Source organism: Armigeres subalbatus, chromosome 3, assembly GCF_024139115.2.
Source record: "Armigeres subalbatus isolate Guangzhou_Male chromosome 3, GZ_Asu_2, whole genome shotgun sequence".
Lineage (NCBI taxonomy): Eukaryota > Metazoa > Arthropoda > Insecta > Diptera > Culicidae > Armigeres > Armigeres subalbatus.
In genome coordinates this window covers 108,730,423-108,755,140 of record NC_085141.1, presented here as the reverse complement: position 1 = coordinate 108,755,140, position 24,718 = coordinate 108,730,423, and the positions used below count along the sequence as shown (strand labels likewise).

Genomic DNA, 24,718 nt, shown 5'->3' with positions numbered 1-24,718 from the left:
GGTCAAGCAGTTTGACCAACATTGACTCCACCTCTCGTTTATTCAAACATCCATCGAGTTTTACCAACAGCGGCACGAACAATCAATTTATTCGACCAACAATATCACACACGAACGACCGAAGCGCCAACTTAACCGATTTACTCGCAACAAGTTGCATTCGACGTAGAATTTTGTGTTTCCTATTGAAAATTGACCGGATCGGACCATGGGCTTAGAAGTTAGCCAAAATACTACATATAATACTATTTTTATAACACACGAGAAAGGCTCCATTACCGCTGGGTTGAATAATCTTGCTTTTAGAAAGAAAAGGATGTTGAACTATTTGTTCATACAAACTTGATTTTGTCGTAGTTACATGCAGTTTTGGGAAAAGTACAGTAAACACTATGATTTTCTGAATGGTTAGATTTTATCAGGTCAAACTTCATGCACCGATCAAACCAAAACAATTTCCATTGTTTCCTTCTCCCACAGACTGTTTAATTGCTGCTGTGTCAGTCTCCTGTCGACTAGCCGCAAGCATTTGCATGGATGTTCTTGATTCGGTTCGTGTGCAGCGCAAACAGAACAGAATCGAAAAAAAATACCTGTGGCGCACAGCCTAGGAAAGAGTGCCAACCACAGGTATTGGTTTATTGATTCTAATCTCTAAAATGAGCAAGAAGTAATGAAATAAATATTTACCCCAAAACGTTTTTTACGTGAAATTATTGTACGAAAACATTAAATAAAAGTGGGGGGAGAAAATGGTAAAAGCGATTGTATGTCATACCCCAGAAACCCATTGCCCAGAAAGTGATTCCCCAGAAATTAATTCCCCTGAATGCACTACTCCCTAGAAAACCATTCCCCAGAATACCACAATCCCCAGAAATACATTCCCCAGAATGCCCCTATCCCCCGAAAAACATTTCCCAGAATGCCTCCATCCCCCGAAAGACATTCCCCAGAATGTCCTAATCCCCAGAATACCATACCCCAGAATGCACCATTTCCTAGCTTAGACTAAATACTTCGTAATTGCTTCATCCCGGGCAAATGCGTACTTTTAAAGAAGGAGTCATCTACTCTTTTGCCTTATTCCGGGCAAATGCATACTTTTAAAGAAGGAGTCATTTACTCTTCTGCCTTTTTTCCTGACAAATGCATACTTTTGAAGAAGTAGTTATCTACTCGTTTGCCTTTTTCCGGGCAAACGCATACTTTTGAAGAAGTCATCTGCTCTTTTGCATTATCCCGGGCAAATGCGTACTTTTAAAGAAGGAGTCATCTACTCTTTTGCATTATCCCGGGCAAATGCGTACTTTAAAAAAATGAATGATTTACTCTTTTACCTTTTCCGGGCAAATGTATACTTTTGAAGAAGTAGTTATCTACTCGTTTGCCTTTTTCCGGGCAAACGCATACTTTTAAAGAAGTAGTCATCTACTCTTTTGTCTTATTCCAGGTAAATACATACTTCTAAAAATGGAAATCATATATTCTTACGACCCATTGCATTTCATACTCTTTTCAACGATTATGCCAAATGGTCATTATGCCAAACGGCTTTATGCCAAACGGCATTATGCCAAACGGCATTATGCCAAATGGCATTATGCCATATGAACTTCCCCCAATATGAACAACGAGTATAATGGATTATATGCTCCTTCGTATTATATGTGAGCCCTAACAAACATATCAAATGGGCTTCATTCCGGGCAAATGCGTGCTTTAAAATAAGGCAGCATATGTCGTTTTGCCTTATTCCGGCCAAATGCGTACTTCAATATAAGTATTTTTGCATAGAAATATAGTATCTAGAACTTTTAATTTATAGAAATGACAGCGAAAAACATAGCTTCTTAGACTGATACCTTTTTCTGGGGAACGGGTCATTCTGGGTTTTTGGTTTCTGGGGAATGGGTCATTCGGGTTTTTTTTCTGGGGAATAGGTCATTCTGGGGATTTCTTTTCGGGGAAATGGTGCATTCTGGGGAATATCATTCTGGAGAATTGGTCGTTCTGGGAAATGGAATTCTGGGAAATACCATTCTGGGGATTGGTATTCTGGGCATTGACATACAACCGGTAAAAGCATGTGCTGACTATCGTCGACTTCAGGGATTGAATCCTAAAGAGAAAGAACAAGTCTCTCACTTATCATCTCTGTATACATATACGATATGTGGATACCGCCAGAGGCTTTTTTCGCATGCTGTCATGATAGAGAACTGATTCGGGAGGCTATACCCCATGATAAATTTCTTTTAGCAAGCTCCAAATGTGGGGAGCACTGGCTCTGATGATGCATTTCAACTTGTTCTGCACAGCTCTGCAGTAACCAACACGAAAGGAGTAAAAACAAAGCGAGAATCACCAATTTTCTGTGGGGGCTGCCTATCCGATTCTGTTTTTTCGCACTTGTATACAAGTTTGATAAATTTGTTATCATGGCTTGTTATGATTCGGAACAGTTTTTGCCTATCTTTTATCGTTGTTCATTATCTATTGAGAGCGATTTCTGCAAACCCTGGTCGACTTGGCCGTGGCTGCTGCCAAGGTTTTGTTTGTCTTTAACTGCATGGCAGGATGAAAAGTAAAAAGAAAATGTCAACCATTCCCGTCCCACGACTCGTCAATCGCCTGCAATTTGGTTCAAATCATGAGTGGATACCCTAATCATTCCCAAAACGATCTTTCGATAGGATGCCCAGAGACCCATAACGCAATACTATTTGATTTCTTTTGTTACATTTATTGCCTCATTTGTAGTGTTATCATTAGAAACTAGTTTTCATGTTACTCCTCGACTTATAAGTGCTGTTCACTTAATTTCAGTTCTCTCAATGGGATGTATTTAAAATGACAAAACAGCACGCATTCATGTTGTCGGTTTCAATAAATAATTTAGAATCAATTAAAATAATTTAAACAAATTTTACATTCACACTGAATTTTGACTCGTTCTACAAGAATGAGTGAATTTTGCTAAAATCTCTATAAGAAATGTTCTTTGTTTCGCTAATTTTACCTACGACTGATTTATAATTTAGATAGAATATATTCGCAAAGAATGTTGGCATTTGTGTTCTCGGTCTAGATATAAATTTATAATACTTTATTTTTCATTCAGCCTGATACGCATTCTAGAGAGCCTCCTGGAAATAGGGATGCTTTAGAGCTTCCTCAGCGGAGATGCGATTGTGTGGATTGATCTCCAACAGTTTGTACAGCAAATCGTAGGCACTGTCAGAGTATTCATCTTCCGAGAAATCTCTGTTTGATTCAGAATGCTCACATAGACATTCGTCCAAACGTTGCTGACAATTGTCACAGCTGTTAGCAAACGTGGCGCCAGATTCCTCGTCTTGTTGTTGCTGTTGTTGCCGAGCACGCAGGCGTCGAAAGCGGAAACGAAGTCGCAGTGACAGTTTCCGGAGATCCAGTGGTTGCTTCCGTTGGGCAGTTTTGACGTGACGTCCTAATATGTTAGCAGTCTTTTTAATACGCTGATCGCCGAAAATACTGACAATCTCAGCCAATGAGTGGAAATCATCCGAGTTCTGGAAAAAGGGATAACATCGCGAGAGAATACTAAGAAACATGACGCCAGCAGCCCAAACGTCGACGACGGTGGTTTGGTCCGGGTATTTCAACAAAACTTCCGGTGGACGGTATCCTGGGGTTCCAGCACGGGATGCCTGTATTTCTTTCTTAACCAGGCAAATGTTGCAGACCTGACTTTTACCGAAGCATCTGCATACAGCGTCAAGCTTCGCTGCAGCACTAATCGACGAAGAAGTGTTATATTGGTGGGTTATTGATCCACCGTTAGCCATTCTCTGGGGGATTGGTGCTACCGCGGTTGAGTTGCTGCTTCTGCTTTGCTGCGGGCGTTGAGCCGCCTTTAGATTGCTACTAATACCCAGAACGGTGGACTTGACTTGTCGCACAAGCGGCGAGCTATACAGATCTTTTGTTATATTCGAGAGTTTCATCGGTGAGATGATTTGATTAGATTGTTTTAACGGTGTTTTAAACACCGGTGGTGGTTGTTGCTCCTGCTCCACAGCGCTAACGAGAGTTGTACTATTCTCCAAGTTATCATGCAGTTTCACTTTTTTCTGCACTTGCACAACGGCATCCGAGTCCTGCGGATTTCCTTCCGTGACGTTGCCCGAAAGCCTTCGTTTTCCAGTCTTATCCTCTGCTTCAACTAGTGCTTCTCTGACGACTCGGTTACTAATATCCTGAGCCAACCCGAAATCAACTAGCAAGAAAGTCTGCTTCTTCCGATTGTACAAGAAGTTGCTTGGTTTTACATCCCGATGAATCACGTTGAATTCATGTACCCGCTTCAACGCAATCAATAGATTCTTCATGTACAGCTGAGTTTCAGTCGGTGTCATTTTATCATAGTACACATGAAACTGATCATGGGCGATGAATGGCATCACAAATGCCACCGACTCCTGTCGTCGGAGGCATAAATCAACTCCAACTACATTGCTAGCTCCACCGATAAGCATCATACATTTCAGCTCCCGTTCGATACGACTCGGATGACTAGTAGGAACCAGATGCTTGATGGCAAACAGTTTACGCTTCTCCTTCGGGAGTCGCTCGTGGCATTTCAGTGTACCAAGGAAAACCGAGCTGAACGTACCGTGACCGATCTTCCGATGGATGTTGAAGATATTGTCGATGTCTGGAATCTGCTGACGCAAATTCGCCACCAATTCTGCAATATAAAATGATGAATTAGATAGTGGAAAACAGTCATAATTAATTAGTCAGCTACATATCAACTAAAATTTGTTTTTTTCTTTTTAATTTTAGCTGTTTTAATAATTTCTAAACAGTAAGTTCTGGGTATCCAAATCGCCAAATAATATGCAATTAATTGGGATATCAAGTGTCGGTCTTCTTCTCTTCTTCTTCGTTGGCATTACATCCCCCACTGGGACATTGCTGCCTCGCAGCTTAGTGTTCATTAAGCACTTCCACAGTTATTAACTGCGAGGCTTCTGAGCCAAGTTACCATTTCTGCATTCGTATATCATGAGGCTAACACGATGATACTTTTATGCCCAGGGAAGTCGAGACAATTTCCAATCCGAAAATTGTCTAGACCGGCACCGGGAATCGAACCCAGCCACCCTCAGCATGGTCTTGCTTTGTAGCCGCGCATCTTACCGCACGGCTAAGGAGGGCCCCACTAAGTGTCGGTCTTCTGTTGTTATTAATCGTCTGATCACATCGCTATTGCGGATACGACAGGGACTTTAGGCCAACAACCCACTGCTCTTAAAACATACAAACCGCTCGAGAAACCAACAATCAAAGATCGAGAACTGATTTAAAAGCGTCGACTTTTGGAATGAAACTAAGGTCACGAATTAGAACATTGAATGTTTTAACGTTAGCTCAGTAAGGTAAACTGGCACAACTCACCGGTGAGGCACGGGACATGATGAAGCTCGAATCCTTATTAACCTCGACGCAAGAAGGCTTTTCTAGTGTTTTCTAAATTAGATTAACAATTTTAAATTTGGTATTGCATATGAATTATGCCAAAAGGCAATTAATTTGGAATCATGTAAATTGTGCCAAATGCCCAATATGCCAAACAGCCCTTATGCCAAATAGCCATTATACCAAATGGCCTTCAATTTAACAACACATACAAATTATGCAAAATGGCCATTATGCCAAACGGCACCGGTGTATCGCCATGTTACAAGATAGTGTCACTTCAAGATCTCAATAGTTTGCTTACTCATTGAGCTATCTCAACTATAAGCGGAAGCTGAAATATTGGCATGGAATGCATTGCACATCAATCGGATAATGGATCCAGGTAATATCTCCAAATTCGAACAAAATTTACCAACTAAAGATTCGAACTTTTTTTCGAGAATAAAATCACAGTTATTTGCAGGAGGGTGAAACGCCTGTCATCCGCGGTACAATGGCACTCTACCCAGCATCGTTTTTGGTACCCTGTTTCTGGGTAGTATACCCGAATGCAGCGCTCGTTTTGGGTGATTGGTTCGTACGCAGTTAGTGCCAATTATCGGCAATTAACTTCACATGGCGAAAACTTGCAATTAGTTGAGGTACATCGAGCCTTTTGTGTTTGTATGGCTTCTTTATGTCGATAAATAGCTAGTGGATACTTCCGAAGTTTTGTTATCATGAATTAAACAAAATTAGAACAAAAACATTGTACGCCATATTGAATGAATGGTGAGTAGGCGTAAGGGCCTTCTCTTCAGTCCCCTGGTTATTTGTTATCCAATTAAAGGTCATATTTATGCATAGAAATTGTTATATGCACTGTACCCACCCTGGGCTTTGGATTATAATTCTCCACAAATATTGATATATTCTAGGAAAATTGTAATCTGTGCTGGTAGGAGTCTACGAACTGGGGTTGGAATCTATTTGAATACACATGAAGAAAGTGGTGTAGATTATGGGAATTGAATTGTAAGTTCGTATACTCCTATTCGGTTTCCTCAATGACCGACAGGGTGCGTGCTACATGTCGCGGATGAAGCTAAGGGAGGTGTGGTATAATTCGACTGAATTTATTGAATAAAGAGCCTTTAATAGTCAGTCAATTGTGCTTAGCCTCCTATTGTGTTGTAACTGAATAATGTCAAAATAGATAATCGATACAGACACCTCCTTTCACAACAATCTATAATTCATTTGAAGGTATTCAACATTGGCTCCGTAGCTTAATGTCCTATGCGACGTAGTTTTGAAGATACTATTTAGCTGATCCAAGTCTAGCATCCTGTACTAGAGAGTTACTTTAGAAGAGACTTCTCATAATTTTATCGTAGTCAACGTTTATGTTAAAAATAAGTTATAAAATGGAGTGCTAATTATTTCCTGCTAGATCAGTTACAAGACAACGTGGACCACATTGAGGAAAAATTATTCAATAAATCGATATTATCTTCGAAAGGCCCAGCTATGCTGTAACCAAATTAATCACTTATTATATAAATCTCTAACTGAAATTAGAAAAAATAAGCTACTTAATTAAATCCGACTGATATTAAATATAACACTACACTAATTTGAGAATTTCATTTAAAAGAACCTCATAAATAATAAAATGACATTTACTAATATCCATTCTTTTCATTATTTTCCTCACTATCTAACCCGATCTCAACTATAATAAATTATGATGGAGCTTCGAAATTGAGAAGAATCCGAGCCAACACCAAATGCAGCATGATCCTACTAATATCGTCAGGAATCGGAAGAATCTGAAATCTGGTAAACACTTATTAAAGCTAATAAGTGGTAAGTAGATAGAAAGAATACATACATGGTAAGTGCAAATAACTTATAAATTTATCACATTTTTATTCCATTGCGTAAATGTATATATCATATGTGTTTACTTTGTAAACGATAACCGTACTTTGTTTATATATATGCACATTTGTGAAAAACGTATGTGTTTCTGTGAGTGTGTGTGTATATTATATCAAAACAATAACCTAAAAATTGATTTAGGAAATAGGTGGAAAATTATGCTTAAGTGTTGTTTAGGATGGTTACTGAGAAGTGCAAAATATAGTTGATGTAGCGGTGTTGGCAGTCATGGGTGAAGTGAATTAAGTGAATCGACTCATCATTAAACACACGACTGCAATATATGCTCAACAAAATCGTAAGCAGTGACTTATATACTTATTAATACTATGTTTGCACTACGGCATGAATAACATGTTATTCAAATTATTGACAAAAGAAAGCTCATCAAGATAGCCGAATAACATGTTACAAGGCCCTAGTGTGAACATAGTATAAGTCGTGACGTGAATTTGGAAAGGTTGAACGGAATTATGAACAAAGATGGTGCCGACGATTTAGTACCTAATTTGGTTTTGACCGTTTGGTGATTTTTCGGTGACTCGTTTCTGAGGCTGGTTTCCTGCTTAAGAGAGTTAAGATAGTGGAGAAGTTGTGAATGTGAAGAAAGAACGATACGGTGATAGTGACCGCAATAATTTTCGGTGATCATGATGACTATGTTAACATTAACGTAATGATAGTAGGTGAATATGATGCGTGATTTCATTGCTTATACTGAGTGAAATGATTCGTAGTGGCAGAAAAACTTATATACTTTTGTAACGGTAAAGAAGAAGAAAAGAGTGATGTTGATATTAGTGATGGTAGTTTGACAATACTAAGTGCTTATAATGATGGGGGTGGGCTGTTATACAAATCCTTGTTTTCATCAACACGGCCCATAACAGTGACCACATGAGCAACATCGCTTAGGAACGTCTGTGTGATGATGAAAAACGGGAGGCTCATAGAAGCCAATATGGGCGGGGTACAGTGTAGATTAATAGCAAGGGACAGCTGCCATTGTAACCACCACAAAAAAAAAAAAAAAAAGAAATTGTTATATGCACTGTACCCACAACCTTCACTGTTTAGGTGGATTAAGTCGTGTTTTTCCTTTTTCGCGTGCTGCAAATGAAGGAATAATCTACTTTGTTACCTTATTCAGTACCAATGCCGTAAAAAGAAAAATTTATCTATTCCTCTGCCTTATTTTGAACATACGCGTGCGTAGCACACAAAAAATAGACTCATTTGATTTATTTCGGAAAAATGCGCTTCTTAAAAGAAGGATTCATCGATTTATTTGCCTTTTTCCGGGCAAATGCGTGGGTCCCTATTTATTTCCTCATTCCTCAATCAAGTCATGCTTCAAAATAAGAAGAAATTCACTTTTTCTGTTTGATGGTCATTATGCCCAAAGGCCCATTGTATTTTAAACCATACTGCCTATGACCGCATATCAGTCCCATGTTTGCTGGATTTCCTATTAATATGGGACAAAAATGCGATTGTGGACAGTATAGCTTCTAACAAATACCATAATGGTCCTTGCCAAGGATGTTATCGATCATTTAGTAATCTGCGTTCGATCATTTGGTAGTTTGTCAATAACACATTCCAGAGGCTAGATTTTAAAATGTGTGGATTTCTAATTCAAAGGTTTATCTACAACTCTGCCTAACAGTTCGATGTTTGAATTTTACTGATAATAGAGCTATAGAGCTAGTAGCAGTAGCTTATACTGAATGATTGGAATTTTGTTATCATTTAGTATAAGTTACTGCAACTAGCACTGTAACTCCTTCAATGGTGGAATTTAAACATCGATATATTAGGCAGATATATAAAAAAAACCTTCGCACTAGAAGTCCACCATACAACACATTTTGGAATTCAGCCTCTGGAATGAGTTATAGACAAACTACTAAATGATCGAACGCAGATTACTAAATGATCGATAACATCCTTGGTCCTTGCACATCCAACTCATCAAGACAAATGATTTCATGTACAATTGAAAGCTCCGTTTGTGTTAAATTATATGGTCTTGCAATGATGTTAAATAAGAAAACAAGAAAATGAAAACCGCATTTGCTCATCGGTTACAAGGATGTGAAATATATATGGACCAACAGGTCTGTGCCACAAAAGGGAAGGATGTAAAATACATGGATGGAAGGATGTAAAATGCAAAATGCAACCTTCTAAACAGTTGACGCACATTCTTGAAAGGAGGCTTCGAGCCTCTTGAAAGGAGGCTTCTGAGCCTCTTGAAAGGAGGCTTCTGAGCCTCTTGAAAGGCGGCTTCGAGCCTCTTGAAAGGAGGCTTTCGAGCCTCTTGAAAGGAGGCTTCCGAGCCTCTTGAAAGGAGGCTTCCGAGCCTCTTGAAAGGAGGCTTCCGAGCCTCTTGAAAGAAGGCTTCCGAGCCTCTTGAAAGGAGGCTTCCGAGCCTCTTGAAAGGAGGCTTCCGAGCCTCTTGAAATAAGGCATCCGAGCTTCTTGAAAGAAGGCTTTCGAGCCTTTTGAAAGGAGGCTCCCGAGGCTTTTGAAAGGAGGCTTCCGAGCCTTTTGAAAGGAGGCTTCCGAATCTCTTGAAGGGAGGCTTCCTAGCCTCTTGAAAAGAGGCTTCCGAGCCTCTTGAAAGGAGGCTTCCGAGCCTCTTGAAAGGAGGCTTCCGAGCCTCTTGAAAGGAAGCTGCCGAGCCTCTTGAAAGGAGGTATCCGAGCCTTATTTATTTTTCAACAGTAATTCTGCCGTAATCTGAAAAAGTGACGTATGCGCCATTTTACAACATACATGATTTCCAGTTTTCTGTTAAAGAGTACGATGAGTACTACTCGTTAACCTCATTTTTGGAAAATGGCGTATACGTCACTTTGACAGATTACGGCGGAATATGGATCGTTTCATTTATTTGTATATTTTGAAGGATAACTTTAAAGCAAGTGCCGTTAAATTGGGTCATATGTAGTTTAATTTTTTAATTGGTACAAATCAACGTACAGTAACGTCCCATATCCTCATCAATCTTTAGATCCCATATAGAAAACTTGTGGGAACCTTGAACAATAAGCTCGAGATCATGTCTCCCCGAGAGCAAACTAAAACAGACAAAATGGAAAGGCGTAACAATGTTTTGAGCAAGTTCTGAGTTCTGTGTCAATTTTACGGCGTCAATTTTGTATCTATCCTCTGTTAATTGACTTAAAAAAAAGATTGGATTGTTTATTTGGTAAATTCATTGTCAAAAAGGCATAAGCAAATATCCTACTTTCTACTGAAACGAATATGACGCTTAATTTATGAAATATGCTTTGAAATTGGTTTTATATCCGAGCCATCACTGTGTGGACAATATTTTAACTCAGTGTATGTATGTACCTTTATTTTGTTGTCAGATGACAGGTGAAGTTATTAAGGTGAAGCTCTTGAATTAAAGGTCCTTCAAGTTATAGGATATGACTAATATGGTATTGAGCCACAAGCGTAATGTCACAAAGAAATTGGCCGTCCTTGCCAAGACAACTTTTATGACAAACGGATTGTATGCCAATCCGAGGTAGATAAAATATCTACCCGCCACTCCAGATGATAGCAACAGTCCGCGAGTGAGAAACCACTCTGACTGCTTGATGGTTGACTGGTTCGAAGCGTTGACGTGATGGAAATGCGAAGTCTTGTTTACATTCCCGTACCCGTATTAATATCTGCAGATTGCTACGAACGACCCCGCAGCAATGATGCAACGTGATGCAGTGGAAAGTCTGATTGGAAGCCGTGTGGCGAGTCCAGTGGGAAACCTCTTCGAACCAGAGCGGCGCGCGGGTGGTGCAGGAGTACAGTTTTCATCCATCATTAGCTATTCTGCGCCATGCATTAGGCATAATTCACTAATGCACAAATGTTATTTGGGTGGTTTATAATATTGAATTTTAATTAATTTGTTATCGAACGGAAATTTAATTAGCATACATAGAGCCAACAGGCCACATCGCCGCATGCAGCACGATTCTGGTGGGCGAGTGAGTGCATCGAAAAATGATTCAGTGCCCGGTCCCGGTCAGTAACTGATAGGCACTGACGTGGCCCGATCCGGCACTACGTGCATCTAATAGGGCAATCTAATTATGGCTCGACATCGTGATATACACGCTTGTTCTTGTTTATTTACTAACGCGCAGGGATTGCAGAAATCGCTTGCAATAGGTCATTGCACGAATCTTTGCTATCTCTTTCCCACTTGATAAAAATTAGAAAACAACAGGACCACTACCTGTCAAATTTGACAAGTACTGGTCCTGTTGTTTTCTAATTTTCAACTGGTGGAAAAGAGATAGACGATATGATGACGTCACCGTGCAATGGAGTATAGATAACGAACAACGATAAAAAAAGGCAAAAACCAGAGTCTATTATATAGAGTTGCGCAAAGAGTGAAGCCAAATCTACCTATTGAACTGTCAAAGTCAAACCGAAACATCAATAAGATACCGCGGGGCAAGTGAAAATACGGGGTAAGTGGGTACTATGACTGCAGTTGAATCAATGAACGTTTTTAATGGTAACAATGTTCTAGGAAGATAAAGCAGAACTATAAACGAACTCACCCGACACAAAAATTATTGGGAATCAAAACTATTTGAGGTACCATACTAATCCTATTGCTTGATCATGACTTTAAACTACCGGGAAAATCTAATACTTTTATTTTAATTCAATTAATTTCCAACTAAATAGTCGTTTCTAAATTTATCATTGACGTGGAAAGTGAATATTTTGAGCAATTAAATAATTGTGTGACATCGAAAATGATTTTAAATTTTTAATTAAAGTCAAAATCTGCAATTTTCATATGCCCTTGAGTTTCAACATACACGGGGCAAGTGGGACATATTTCAACAACATTTTTGATAAAGCTATTTTAATTGTTTTTAGATGGTTGTCTAGTGAAAAATACCTTGAAAAATACCAGATGCAGTTTGATTTCGTTGTTAAAAAGTGTTGTACAGTAAATTACCAAATGTATATTTTACATTGTCAAAATTATCTCCCGCATGAAGAAAAGCAATGGTTATAACTATGCGATATTCTTCTGCTTACAGTGCAAATAATCTATTTATTCTACAATAGGTCAACAGGATTTGTCTTGTGTTTGGTTATTTTCAAACTTTGCATCAGATTTTCAGATAAATAAAGTGCTTAACACATAAATTGGCTATCTTGTTCTGTTACAAATTAAGGAGAACACCTGAATAAAAACGTTTCTTCTGCAGTAGTGATTTATGTAATAATTTGTGTTCCAAAAAGAGAAATATTTATTCATACATAAAGTGAATAAAGATTTGCTTATCCTTGCCACCTAAAAAAGTAAGCTAATGGAAAACAAGACAACAGCCAGACAAACATTAAATCGGCTGTTGTCTTGTTTTCATATCTGCTAACATTATAATCCCTTCCTTGTTGCAAAAATAAAGTCCGACATGCAACCAATCTCCATCCATGATCTGAAAATACTAATACTCAGAAATAATATGAACAGAAATCTCAGAAATAATTTTTTTTTTTTTTTTTTTCGAGAGTTGACCAGCTGTAGTCTTAATAGACTGGTATCTCGGCTGGGCTCTCCATGTGATACACAACACTAGCAGACGACTCAAGCTATGTTGCTCACTAGGTCACTGCGGCCTGGGTTTGTATTGTGATCATACCGATACATTATTCTTTCTATCTACAGTCTGTCAATTATAAACCGAACAAATAATGGAAGCTCAACATGTACATAGATGTTTTCTGAATAAGTAGTTAACATGTAAATTTAATTATTAGTTACTTGGAGCCGACATTCAATACCTAATAGTAGTCTATGTTGACAACGGGTGGTACTGTTGCCATTTCCAAGTAACAATTTCGAATAAAGATGTAATGATATCATTCTGGTAGGGTAGTTTCAAAATAGATTAATTTAAGTACTATTGTAATAAATGGACACATTGAAGAGCTTCCCTTATTTTAACACGGTTGAGTATCGGATGTTTGTCAATACGTCGTCGAGTTAATTGTATCCTATCAGTCACAGTAATGTCATATGTTAAAGTTTCAGTAGTCTAATAGTGATCATTATACAAAATTTCTGTCCAGTTGTTCCGTAATTGCTTTTTTGGTCAAGTTCTATTCCCTTTTCTAATATTCAAACCTTTATTATTTATTAAAATAATGAGGTCTAAAATTCAGTTATTCAGATTCAGGGTATACAATATTCAACGCATCATATGGTCTATCCTCATTTCCGTAAGTGGTCAAGTTATTAGTCTTTGTAGCAATAATAGTGGTACTAGTTATTCTCTATCTTGTGAGTGCAATGGTCTCAATTAACTGTTCTAAACAGAACTCTGTCTCTTATCTTTCTGTCCACCGATGGTCATGTATTTATTTTCGTTTTTTATTATTTATTTGATATCTTTAAATTTCAGTCATTTATTTTACTATCGGTCATTTATTTTATTATAAGGTAAAGGTCAGCGAATTTGTCTTAATACGAGAAACACTAAGTCATGTCCCCTATATATCCGCTAATTTTTCTAACTAACCTAATAGAAGGAAGAGAGAAACAGTTTTTTTTTTGCGTTGATCCATGCAGCTAGAGAGACTAAAATAAAAAGATTATCGAGAAGATATAATAGATACATTCACTATCTCCAATGCCAAATTAGTAAATCTACAAATTCTACTTTTCACTACTAAAATTCTACTTCAGCTATACGGGTACAAAATGAATTATTGTTAGCTACTACTACAAGTATAAATAGATGTATGCTATTTGGATAAGCGTTTGTTTCAGGGTCTTGTTAGTATTAGAGTTATGTTAGTTAGACCCCTACTGAGCCCTGCCGGCACCTCCAAATTTACTAATAGGCAGTTGTTGTTAGATCAAAGCGACACTAACCATTAGTTAACTTGGAGGCATGGTACCTCAAGTGTTTGGTATAACTGTTGACCTTATTTAAGTAAGATGTGATAAAAGTTTCTCTACGGAGTTTATTTTCAAACCATTACCATTAAAATAACGATATTCTTGTGAAAGAGATATAAAAAATGGAAAAATATCCTAATTTTTTTAATTTAGTGTTGAACTTAACCTTTGTTTGAAAAAAGCACTCTATTAAACAACAAAAATAAAAATAAAATAAAAATCTTTTTAAGACACTTGAAATATCAACGTCAAGCCCCTTATCCATGGACAGGGATTTTGGAATTCAGCCTCTGGACTGAGTTATAGACAAACTACTAAATGGTCGAACGCAGATTACTAAATGATCGATAACATCCTTGGTCCTTGCACATCCAACTCATCAAGACAAATGATTTCATGTACAATTGAAAGCTCCATTTGTGTTAAATTATATGGTCTTGCAATGATGTTCAATAAGAAAACAAGAAAATGAAAACCGCATCGATTTTGCTCATCGGTTACAAGGATGTAAAATATATATGGACCAACAGGTCTGTGCCACAAAAAGGGAAGGATGTAAAATACATGGATGGAAGGATGTAAAAAATGCAAAATGCAACCTTCTAAACAGTTGACGCACATTCTTGAAAGGAGGCTTCCGAGCCTCTTGAAAGGAAGCTTCCGAGCCTCTTGAAAGAAGGCTTCCGAGCCTCTTGAAAGAAGGCTTCCGAGCCTCTTGAAAGGAGGCTTCCGAGCCTCTTGAAAGGAGGCTTCCGAGCCTCTTGAAAGCAGGCTTCCGAGCCCCTTGAAAGGAGGCTTACGAGCCTCTTGAAAGAAGGCTTCCACCTTTTGAGAGGAGGCTTTCGAGCCTTTTGAAAGGAGAATTCTGAGCTTCTTGAAGGAGGTCTTTCGAGCCTCTTAAAGAAGTTTACGAGCCTATTGAAAGTAGGTTTACAAGCCTCTTGAAAGAAGAATTCTGAGCCTCTTGAAAGGTGGTTTCCGAGATTCTTGAAAGGAGGCTCTGAGCCTCTTGAAAGGAGGCTTCCTGAGCCTCTTGAAAGGAGGCTTCCTGAGCCTCTTGAAAGGAGGCTTCTGAGCCTCTTGAAAGGAGGCTTCTGAGCCTCTTGAAAGGAGGCTTCTGAGCCTCTTGAAAGGAGGCTTCTGAGCCTCTTGAAAGGAGGCTTCTGGAGCCTCTTGAAAGGAGGCTTCCTGAGCTCTTGAAAGGAGGCTTCCTGAGCCTCTTGAAAGGAGGCTTCTGAGCCTCTTGAAAGGAGGCCTGAGCCCTCTTGAAAGGAGGCTTCCAGAGCTCTTGAAAGGAGGCCTGAGCCTCTTGAAAGGAGGCTTCTGAGCCTCTTGAAAGGAGGCTTCTGAGCCTCTTGAAAGGAGGCTTCTGAGCCTCTTGAAAGGAGGCTTCTGAGCCTCTTGAAATGAGGCTTCTGAGGCCTCTTGAAAGGAGGCTTACGAGCTCTTGAAAGGAGGCTTACGAGCCTCTTGAAAGGAGGCCACGAGCCTCTTGAAAGGAGGCTTCTGAGCCTCTTGAAAGGAGGCCTGGAGCCTCTTGAAAGGAGGCTCTGAGCCTCTTGAAAGGGAGGCTTCCGAGCTCTTGGAAAGGAGGCTTCTGAGCTCTCTTGAAAGGAGGCCTGAGCCTCTTGAAAGGAGGCTCTGAGCTCTTGAAAGGAGGCTTCTGAGCCTCTTGAAAGGAGGCTTCCTGAGCCTCTTGAAAGGAGGCTCTGGAGCCTCTTGAAAGGAGGCTTCCGAGCCTCTTGAAAGGAGGCTTCCTGAGCCTCTTGAAAGGAGGCTTCCTGAGCCTCTTGAAAGGAGGCTTCCAGGCCTCTTGAAAGGAGGCTTCCTGAGCCTCTTGGAAAGGAGGCTTCTGAGCCTCTTGAAAGGAGGCTTGAGCCTCTTGAAAGGAGGCTTCTGAGCCTCTTGAAAGGAGGCTTCTGAGCCTCTTGAAAGGAGGCTTCTGAGCCTCTTGAAAGGAGGCTTCGAGCCTCTTGAAAGGAGGCTTGGAGCCTCTTGAAAGGAGGCTCTGAGCCTCTTCAGAAAGGAGGCTTCCTGAGCTCTTGAAAGGAGGCTGAGCCCTCTTGAAAGGAGGCTTCCGAGCCTCTTGAAAGGAGGCTTCCTGAGCCTCTTGAAAGGAGGCTCTGAGCCTCTTGAAAGGAGGCTTCTGAGCCTCTTGAAAGGAGGCTTCTGAGCCTCTTGAAAGGAGGCTTGAGCCTCTTGAAAGGAGGCTTCTGAGCCTCTTGAAAGGAGGCTTCTGAGCCTCTTGAAAGGAGGCTTCCGAGCCTCTTGAAAGGAGGCTTCCTGAGCTCTTGAAAGGAGGCTTCTGAGCCTCTTGAAAGGAGGCTCTGAGCCTCTTGAAAGGAGGCTTCTGGAGCCTTGAAAGGGAGGCCTGAGCCTCTTGAAAGGAGGCTCTGAGCCTCTTGAAAGGAGGCTTCTGAGCCTCTTGAAAGGAGGCTTCGAGCCTCTTGAAAGGAGGCTTGAGCCTCTTGGAAAGGAGGCTCTGAGCCTCTTGAAAGGAGGCTCTGAGCCTCTTGAAAGGAGGCTTCTGAGCCTCTTGAAAGGAGGCTTCTGAGCCTCTTGAAAGGGAGGCTTCTGAGCCTCTTGAAAGGAGGCTTGAGCCTCTTGAAAGGAGGCTCTGAGCCTCTTGAAAGGAGGCTCTGAGCTCTTGAAAGGAGGCTTCCTGAGCCTCTTGAAAGGAGGCTCTGAGCCTCTTGAAAGGAGGCTTCTGAGCCTCTTTGAAAGGAGGCTTGAGCTCTTGAAAGGAGGCTTCCTGAGCCTCTTGAAAGGAGGCTTCCTGAGCCTCTTGAAAGGAGGCTTCCTGAGCCTCTTGAAAGGAGGCTTCTGAGCCTCTTGAAAGGAGGCCTGAGCCTCTTGAAAGGAGGCTTGGAGCTCTTGAAAGGAGGCTTCTGAGCTCTCTTGAAAGGAGGCTTCTGAGCCTCTTGAAAGGAGGCCTGAGCCTCTGAAAGGAGGCTCTGAGCCTCTTGAAAGGAGGCTTCTGAGCCTCTTGAAAGGAGGCTTGAGCCTCTTGGAAAGGGAGGCTTCCTGAGCTCTTGAAAGGAGGCCTGAGCCTCTTGAAAGGAGGCCTGAGCCTCTTGAAAGGAGGCTTCTGAGCCTCTTGAAAGGAGGCTTGAGCCTCTTGAAAGGAGGCTTCCGAGCTCTTGAAAGGAGGCTTCTGAGCCTCTTGAAAAAAAGTTTCAGGGCCTCTTGAAAGGAGGTTTCCGAGCTCTTGGAAAGGAGGCTCTGAGCTCTTGAAAGGAGGCTTCTGAGCCTCTTGGAAGGAGGCTTCCGAGCCTCTTGAACGGAGGCTTCTGAGCCTTGAAAGGAGGCTTGAGCCTCTTGAAAGGAGGCTTCCGAGCCTCTTGAAAGGAGGCTTCCGAGTCACTTGAAAGGAGGCTTCCGAGCTTCTTGAAAGGAGGCTTCCGAGCCTCTTGAAAGGAGGCTTCCAAGCCTTTTGAAGGAGGCTTCTGAGCCTCTTGAAAGGAGGCTTTGGAATTTCTTGAAAGAAGGCTTCCGAGCCTCTTGAAAGAAGGCCTCCAAGTCTCTTGAAAGGAGGCTTCCGAGAATCTTGAAAGGAGGCTTCCGAGCCTTTTGAAAGAAGACTTCCGAGCTTCTTGAAAGGAGGCTTCTGAGCCTCTTGAAAGGAGGCTTCTGAGCCTCCTGAAAGGAGGCTTCTGAGCCTCCTGAAAGGAGGCTTCCGAGCCTCTTGGAAGGAGGCTTCCGAGCCTCTTGGAAGGAGGCTTCCGAGCCTCTTGAAAGGAGGCTCTGAGCCTCTTGAAAGGAGGCTTCTGAGCCTCTTGAAAGGAGGCTTCCTGAGCCTCTTGAAAGGAGGCTTCTGAGCCTTCTTGAAAGGAGGCTTCCGAGCCTCTTGAAAGGAGGCTTCCTGAGCCTCTTGAAAGGAGGCTTCCTGAGCCTCTTGAAAGGAAGCTGCTGAGCCTCTTGAAAGGAGGTATCCGAGCCTTATTTATTTTTCAACAGTAATTCTGCTGTAATCTGAAAAAGTGACGTATGCGCCATTTTACAACATACATGATTTCCAGTTTTCTGTTAAAGAGTACGATGAGTACTACTCGTTAACCTCATTTTTGGAAAATGGCGTATACGTCACTTTGACAGATTACGGCGGAATATGGATCGTTTCATTTATTTGTATATTTTGAAGGATAACTTTAAAGCAAGTGCCGTTAAATTGGGTCATATGTAGTTTAATTTTTTAATTGGTACAAATCAACGTACAGTAACGTCCCATATCCTCATCAATCTTTAGATCCCATATAGAACACTTGTGGGAACCTTGAACAATAAGCTCGAGATCATGTCTCCCCGAGAGCAAACTAAAACAGACAAAATGGAAAGGCGTAACAATGTTTTGAGCAAGTTCTGAGTTCTGTGTCAATTTTACGGCGTCAATTTTGTATCTATCCTCTGTTAATTGACTTAAAAAAAAGATTGGATTGTTTATTTGGTAAATTCATTGTCAAAAAGGCATAAGCAAATATCCTACTTTCTACTGAAACGAATATGACGCTTAATTTATGAAATATGCTTTGAAATTGGTTTTATATCCGAGCCATCACTGTGTGGACAATATTTTAACTCAGTGTATGTACCTTTATTTTGTTGTCAGATGACAGGTGAAGTTATTAAGGTGAAGCTCTTGAATTAAAGGTCCTTCAAGTTATAGGATATGACTAATATGGTATTGAGCCACAAGCGTAATGTCACAAAGAAATTGGCCGTCCTTGCCAAGACAACTTTTATGACAAACGGATTGTATGCCAATCCGAGGTAGATAAAATATCTACCCGCCACTCCAGATGATAGCAACAGTCCGCGAGTGAGAAACCACTCTGACTGCTTGATGGTTGACTGGTTCGAAGCGTTGACGTGATGGAAATGCGAAGTCTTGTTTACATTCCCGTACCCGTATTAATATCTGCAGATTGCTACGAACGACCCCGCAGCAATTATGCAACGTGATGCAGTGGAAAGTCTGATTGGAAGCCGTGTGGCGAGTCCAGTGGTCCTCTTCGAACCAGAGCGGCGCGCGGGTGGTGCAGGAGTACAGTTTTCATCCATCATTAGCTATTCTGCTTCTGCGCCATGCATTAGGCATAATTCACTAATGCACAAATGTTATTAGGGTGGTTTATAATATTGAATTTTAATTAATTTGTTATCGAACGGAAATTTAATTAGCATACATAGAGCCAACAGGCCACATCGCCGCATGCAGCACGATTCTGGTGGGCGAGTGAGTGCATCGAAAAATGATTCAGTGCCCGGTCCCGGTCAGTAACTGATAGGCACTGACGTGGCCCGATCCGGCACTACGTGCAGCTAATAGGGCAATCTAATTATGGCTCGACATCGTGATATACACGCTTGTTCTTGTTTATTTACTAACGCGCAGGGATTGCAGAAATCGCTTGCAATAGATAACGAACAACGATAAAAAAAGGCAAAAACCAGAGTCTATTATATAGAGTTGCGCAAAGAGTGAAGCCAAATCTACCTATTGAACTGTCAAAGTCAAACCGAAACATCAATAAGATACCGCGGGGCAAGTGAAAATACAGGGTAAGTGGGTACTATGACTGCAGTTGAATCAATGAACGTTTTTAATGGTAACAATGTTCTAGGAAGATAAAGCAGAACTATAAACGAACTCACCCGACACAAAAATTATTGGGAATCAAAACTATTTGAGGTACCATACTAATCCTATTGCTTGATCATGACTTTAAACTACCGGGAAAATCTATTACTTTTATTTTAATTCAATGGATTTCCAACTAAATAGTCGTTTCTAAATTTATCATTGACGTGGAAAGTGAATATTTTGAGCAATTAAATAATTGTGTGACATCGAAAATGATTTAAAAGTTTTAATTAAAGTCAAAATCTGCTATTATCATTTTCCCTTGAGTTTCAACATACACGGGGCAGGTGGGACATTTTTGAACATCATTTCGATAAAACCATTTAAATTGTTTTTAGATGGTTGTCTAGTGAAAAATACCTTGAAAAATACCAGATGCAGTTTGATTTCGTTGTTAAAAAGTGTTGTACAGTAAATTACCAAATGTATATTTTACATTTTCAAAATTATCTCCCGCATGAAGAAAAGCAATGGTTATAACTATGCGATATTCTTCTGCTTACAGTGCAAATAATCTATTTATTACACAGGTCAACAGGATTTGTCTTGTGTTTGGTTATTTTCAAACTTTGCATCAGATTTTCAGATAAATAAAGTGCTTAACACATAAATTGGCTATCTTGTTCTATTACAAATTAAGAAGAACACCTGAATAAAAACGTTTCTGCTGCAGTAGTGATTTATGTAATAATTTGTGTTCCAAAAAGAGAAATATTTTTTCATACATAAAGTGAATAAAGATTTGCTTATCCTTGCCACCTAAAAAAGTAAGCTAATGGAAAACAAGACAACAGCCAGACAAACATTAAATCGGCTGTTGTCTTGTTTTCATATCTGCTAACATTATATTCCCTTCCTTGTTGCAAAAATAAAGTCCGACATGCAACCAATCTCCATCCATGATCTGAAAATACTAATACTCAGAAATAATATGAACAGTATATCTATATTCCTTGAATAAGTTTCGTTCGACAGTAGAAAACAGAATAGGTCCCACTTGCCCCGTTTGAAGGGGTAAGTCGGTCCTGAAGGTAAATTTATTTCTTGCACTACCAATATTTTTATAATTGAATAAATTACTTCCAACACCTCTGCACTTCAACAATGGAAGCATATAATGATGTATCAGTGGCTAATGTTCTGAAATAACCTGTTTTCTAAGTACCGTCGTGCGGGGCTTCTTTTGAAAAATCGGTGGCTACTTTGGACATTTTGAAACAAGAACTATAACGTAAACCACTATCAAATTGCCATTATCACCATTCGGGTGTCTTGTTGAAAGTTGGATGGCAACTTTCTGTTTCAAATTTGGTATTTTTTTCGTTTAGTTTTTTTAGAAAATCAAAAATCCAAAGTAGCCCCCGGAGTCAAAAGAAGCCCCGCACGACGGTATGCGTTACCAATTTTGCTGAACTAGCGTTTTTTTAGGTCCCACTTGCCCCGGGGTACCTTACATTCCCAAATAAAGTAGCAACAAGAAACTCACGTGTTTGCACTCTGTGGGTGACTAGGTTATCGAATTAAAAAGCTTTAGAAGTGAACGCTCCCGTGAAATCACTTGAAGGGTTGAACAAAAGTGAAAGTTGGCAACAGAATAACAAGAGCATCATTCAGAACAAGTGTAAGAAGATCCTCTTTGCGTAACTCTATATAATAGACTCTGGCAAAATCCTCTTCGAATCATAACAAGAACGAGCCATGAAAATAAAACTCTCGCACTTGTATACAAGTTGGAAACAAACTGATTCGGATAGGCGGCCCCCAACGATTTCATGGGGTTTGATACAACGATTTGTTCTCGCTTATTTTATGTTGGGGAGCACATTTTGTTCGCAGAGCTGTGTAAAACAGGCTGAAATGCCGAACCGGTGCCCCCCCCCGCATTTGGGGCTTATCAAAAGAAATGTATCATGGGTTGTAGCCAGGGATATAGCGCAGCTGTCAACCCCATACAGATGCACCGTAGTAAACATGAATTTGACATTTTTGGAAATTCTGACAGTTTTGGGCATTCTGACATTTTCGGTTTGTGCACGCTTAATTCAGTTGACCCTTTTCCATACGGAACCGCGAAACAACTCACTTGACGGTTCCTTTCACTCAAATCCGCCCTTGCGTGGAAGAAGCCAAAAATAAGTAAAATGCTAAAAAATCCGGTGAGTTTTTTGCCTTTACTCCCGTGTTTAATTTTCACCCACTATGAAGTTTCACCAACTCAAATTTATGTTATTTTCACTCACTCGAGACTATGGTGAAAACAACTCAAATTTGGCTTATTCCACGGAACAGCACACGTTGGGTGGATGCAGCTCTTTTTGTTTATAATATCATTCATGGGAGGGAGTGAGAAAACTACCTAATATTGAGTTAAAAATTTGAACTTCGTACTCAAAGTTGAGTTCTTTAAACTTTTTTTTAGGTTCTTTATTTTTTCTGTGTGAGTTTTAACGGGGTTAACTCCTGTAAACGACTCGTTTTTTTTAGCGTGCACGTGCATTGAAAGAAGCGGCCTCATAGCTTATTCAGATTACGTGCGACATGATAAAGGGTACCTATCTAGATGTGAAAGTTCACTCAGTCAATAACTTCAATTTTTCAACTGGAACTACAACATAAGCTGTTCAAATAATAGTGACTTCAAGACTTATAGGACTCTAGTTCATTTTTACCTTTCTTGTATACTAAGTTCGCTCCAAAAATGAACTTTTTATAGGAAGCCCGGAGACCCATAGTGTTATATACCAATCGACTCAGTTCGACGAATTGAGGTGATGTCTGTGTGTCTGTGCGCACCCACGTACCAAAATGTAGCAAAAAAGTCACTTATTTTACGGGCACTTATCCTCAACCAAGTTGCATTCGACGCAGAATTCTATTCTATTGTTTCCTATTAAAAATTGGCCAGATCGGACTATGGGATCGGAGGTTATGGCCAAAATACTTTTTGCTTTTCTCGTATACTAAGTATACGTAAAGGCTATATGCTCGCTCCAAAAATGAACTTTTTATATGAGGGTCAGGCCGAACACCCATAGTGTTATATACCGATCGACTCAGTTCGACGAAATAAGGTGATGTCTGTGTGTATGTGTGTGTGTGTCTGTTCGCACCCACGTACCATAATGTAGCAAAATTGTCACTCATTTTTCGGACACTTATCCTCAACCGATTTGCTCGCAACAAGCTGCATTCGACGCAGAATTGGTTAAAATACTATTTTTATAATGCACAATACATATTTAACTTTGGAATACGAACTCAATCCTTTCTAGGATCTTTTGTTATAAGACGAGTTTGCACTAACTCGAAGTCGAGTCAAGTACGAGACACTGGAGACGATCTTACTGTTGAGGTCGAAATACGTATCTGTCAAGGTAGAATCAAGTGGTGGATTTTAATGGGATAGTACAAACACGTCTTATGACAAGTGAAGACATTCCACTAAAAAGCTCAACATAATTTTCAACTTTCTAAGATGTTTTTGATGATGCTGGAAAACATTTTGGAATCCCTGGGCACGGTTGTGCTTGCCACATACCCAATATACAATAGAGGTAAGGGTAATTACTACCTCTATTCAATATACATAATTATGCAATAGGAATAGAAAAGCTTTCAAATAAAAACTGAGGAAATGCTAATTAAATACTAAATTGAAAAACAAGCCTAATAGGCTCTATTTAAATTAGGAGCCGTTCATAAAGAATTTTTACTAGACAAAATAGTTACGCAAACTTTATTAATCTCAAATAGTTCAGTCGGTCAAAAAATTGCTCTTTAGAATAGATACACGAAACAAAACATAGTTTTATACAAAATAGTTTCAATACAAGATATTCTTGAAAAATCACAACCGGTGAAGGAACCTTTTTTTTGTTTACAGCATTCTGCAATTCAGACTCATAAAAGTCAATTGCACAGCCTTGTAAAATTCAATACTCTTTTGATACCAGCAGACAAGTACTTACTTTCATCCTTTTCCGAGGATTCCGCGACGGATACAGCGGGTTGTTCAGCAGCCGGCTGACGATCCTCAGCCGGTTTGGTAGGCGTATTTTCTACGCTCTTCTGGTTTCCATTGCTAACCTCCATGACGGTGCTGGCCTGGTTTCCTTTTTCCAACAAAACAAACACGCGTTCCAATATCTAATAGAATTTACGCAACGTCTAAAATTGTTCAAATTATGCAGCAATGAATATGTTTTGCACTTTCGATCAACCGGAGCTAAAGAACTTCGTATGTAGGGCAGCAATGAGAAAATTTTATTGCGTTTCTTTGTTTCCTCGTGTGACTGCAGGAAGGGCAGGAAGCTTCACTTCTCGAAATCAAGAGCGTGACAAGAGACTAATGCAAAATGAACTCCCCCAAGAAATTATGACGTTTGAGCGGGTCGCATAATGAACTCAAAATGAACTTTAAAACCCGCTTAAGCCGCTGGACGACCCGTTAAAATGTCAAAATCCATCGGGTGAGTGAATTTGATGATGTGCGCGAAATGAACTCATATAGGCTTTTTCACGAGACGTTTAAAATCAGCTGGTTTTATCGTCAATTGACAGTTCTTCTATGAAACTGACAGCTTCGGACTTGCGGGCCTGTTCAGCGGTTGTAAACAAGTGCAGTCTCGGCAGTGTCACATGAAAAGGCCTATAGGCTTTTTCACTAAATCGGCACCAACATTTCAAAAGGGCGAAACTGCTTTTGTAAACAAGAGCTTCTTACGGGGCTG

General features: G+C 40.0%; 1 protein-coding gene across 1 annotated transcript; it reads right to left on the bottom strand.

The window, feature by feature from the left end:
* Positions 1 to 2,725: 2,725 nt before the first annotated feature.
* Positions 2,726 to 24,340, bottom strand: LOC134225777 (cell division cycle 7-related protein kinase). Its single transcript, XM_062706132.1, has 2 exons — positions 23,957 to 24,340; positions 2,726 to 4,732 (listed from the first exon to the last, which is right to left on the bottom strand). Exons 1-2 carry the CDS (start codon positions 24,078 to 24,080, stop codon positions 3,138 to 3,140), a joined length of 1,719 nt encoding a protein of 572 aa, XP_062562116.1. The 5' UTR covers positions 24,081 to 24,340; the 3' UTR covers positions 2,726 to 3,137.
* Between the last annotated feature and the right edge of the window lie 378 nt (positions 24,341 to 24,718).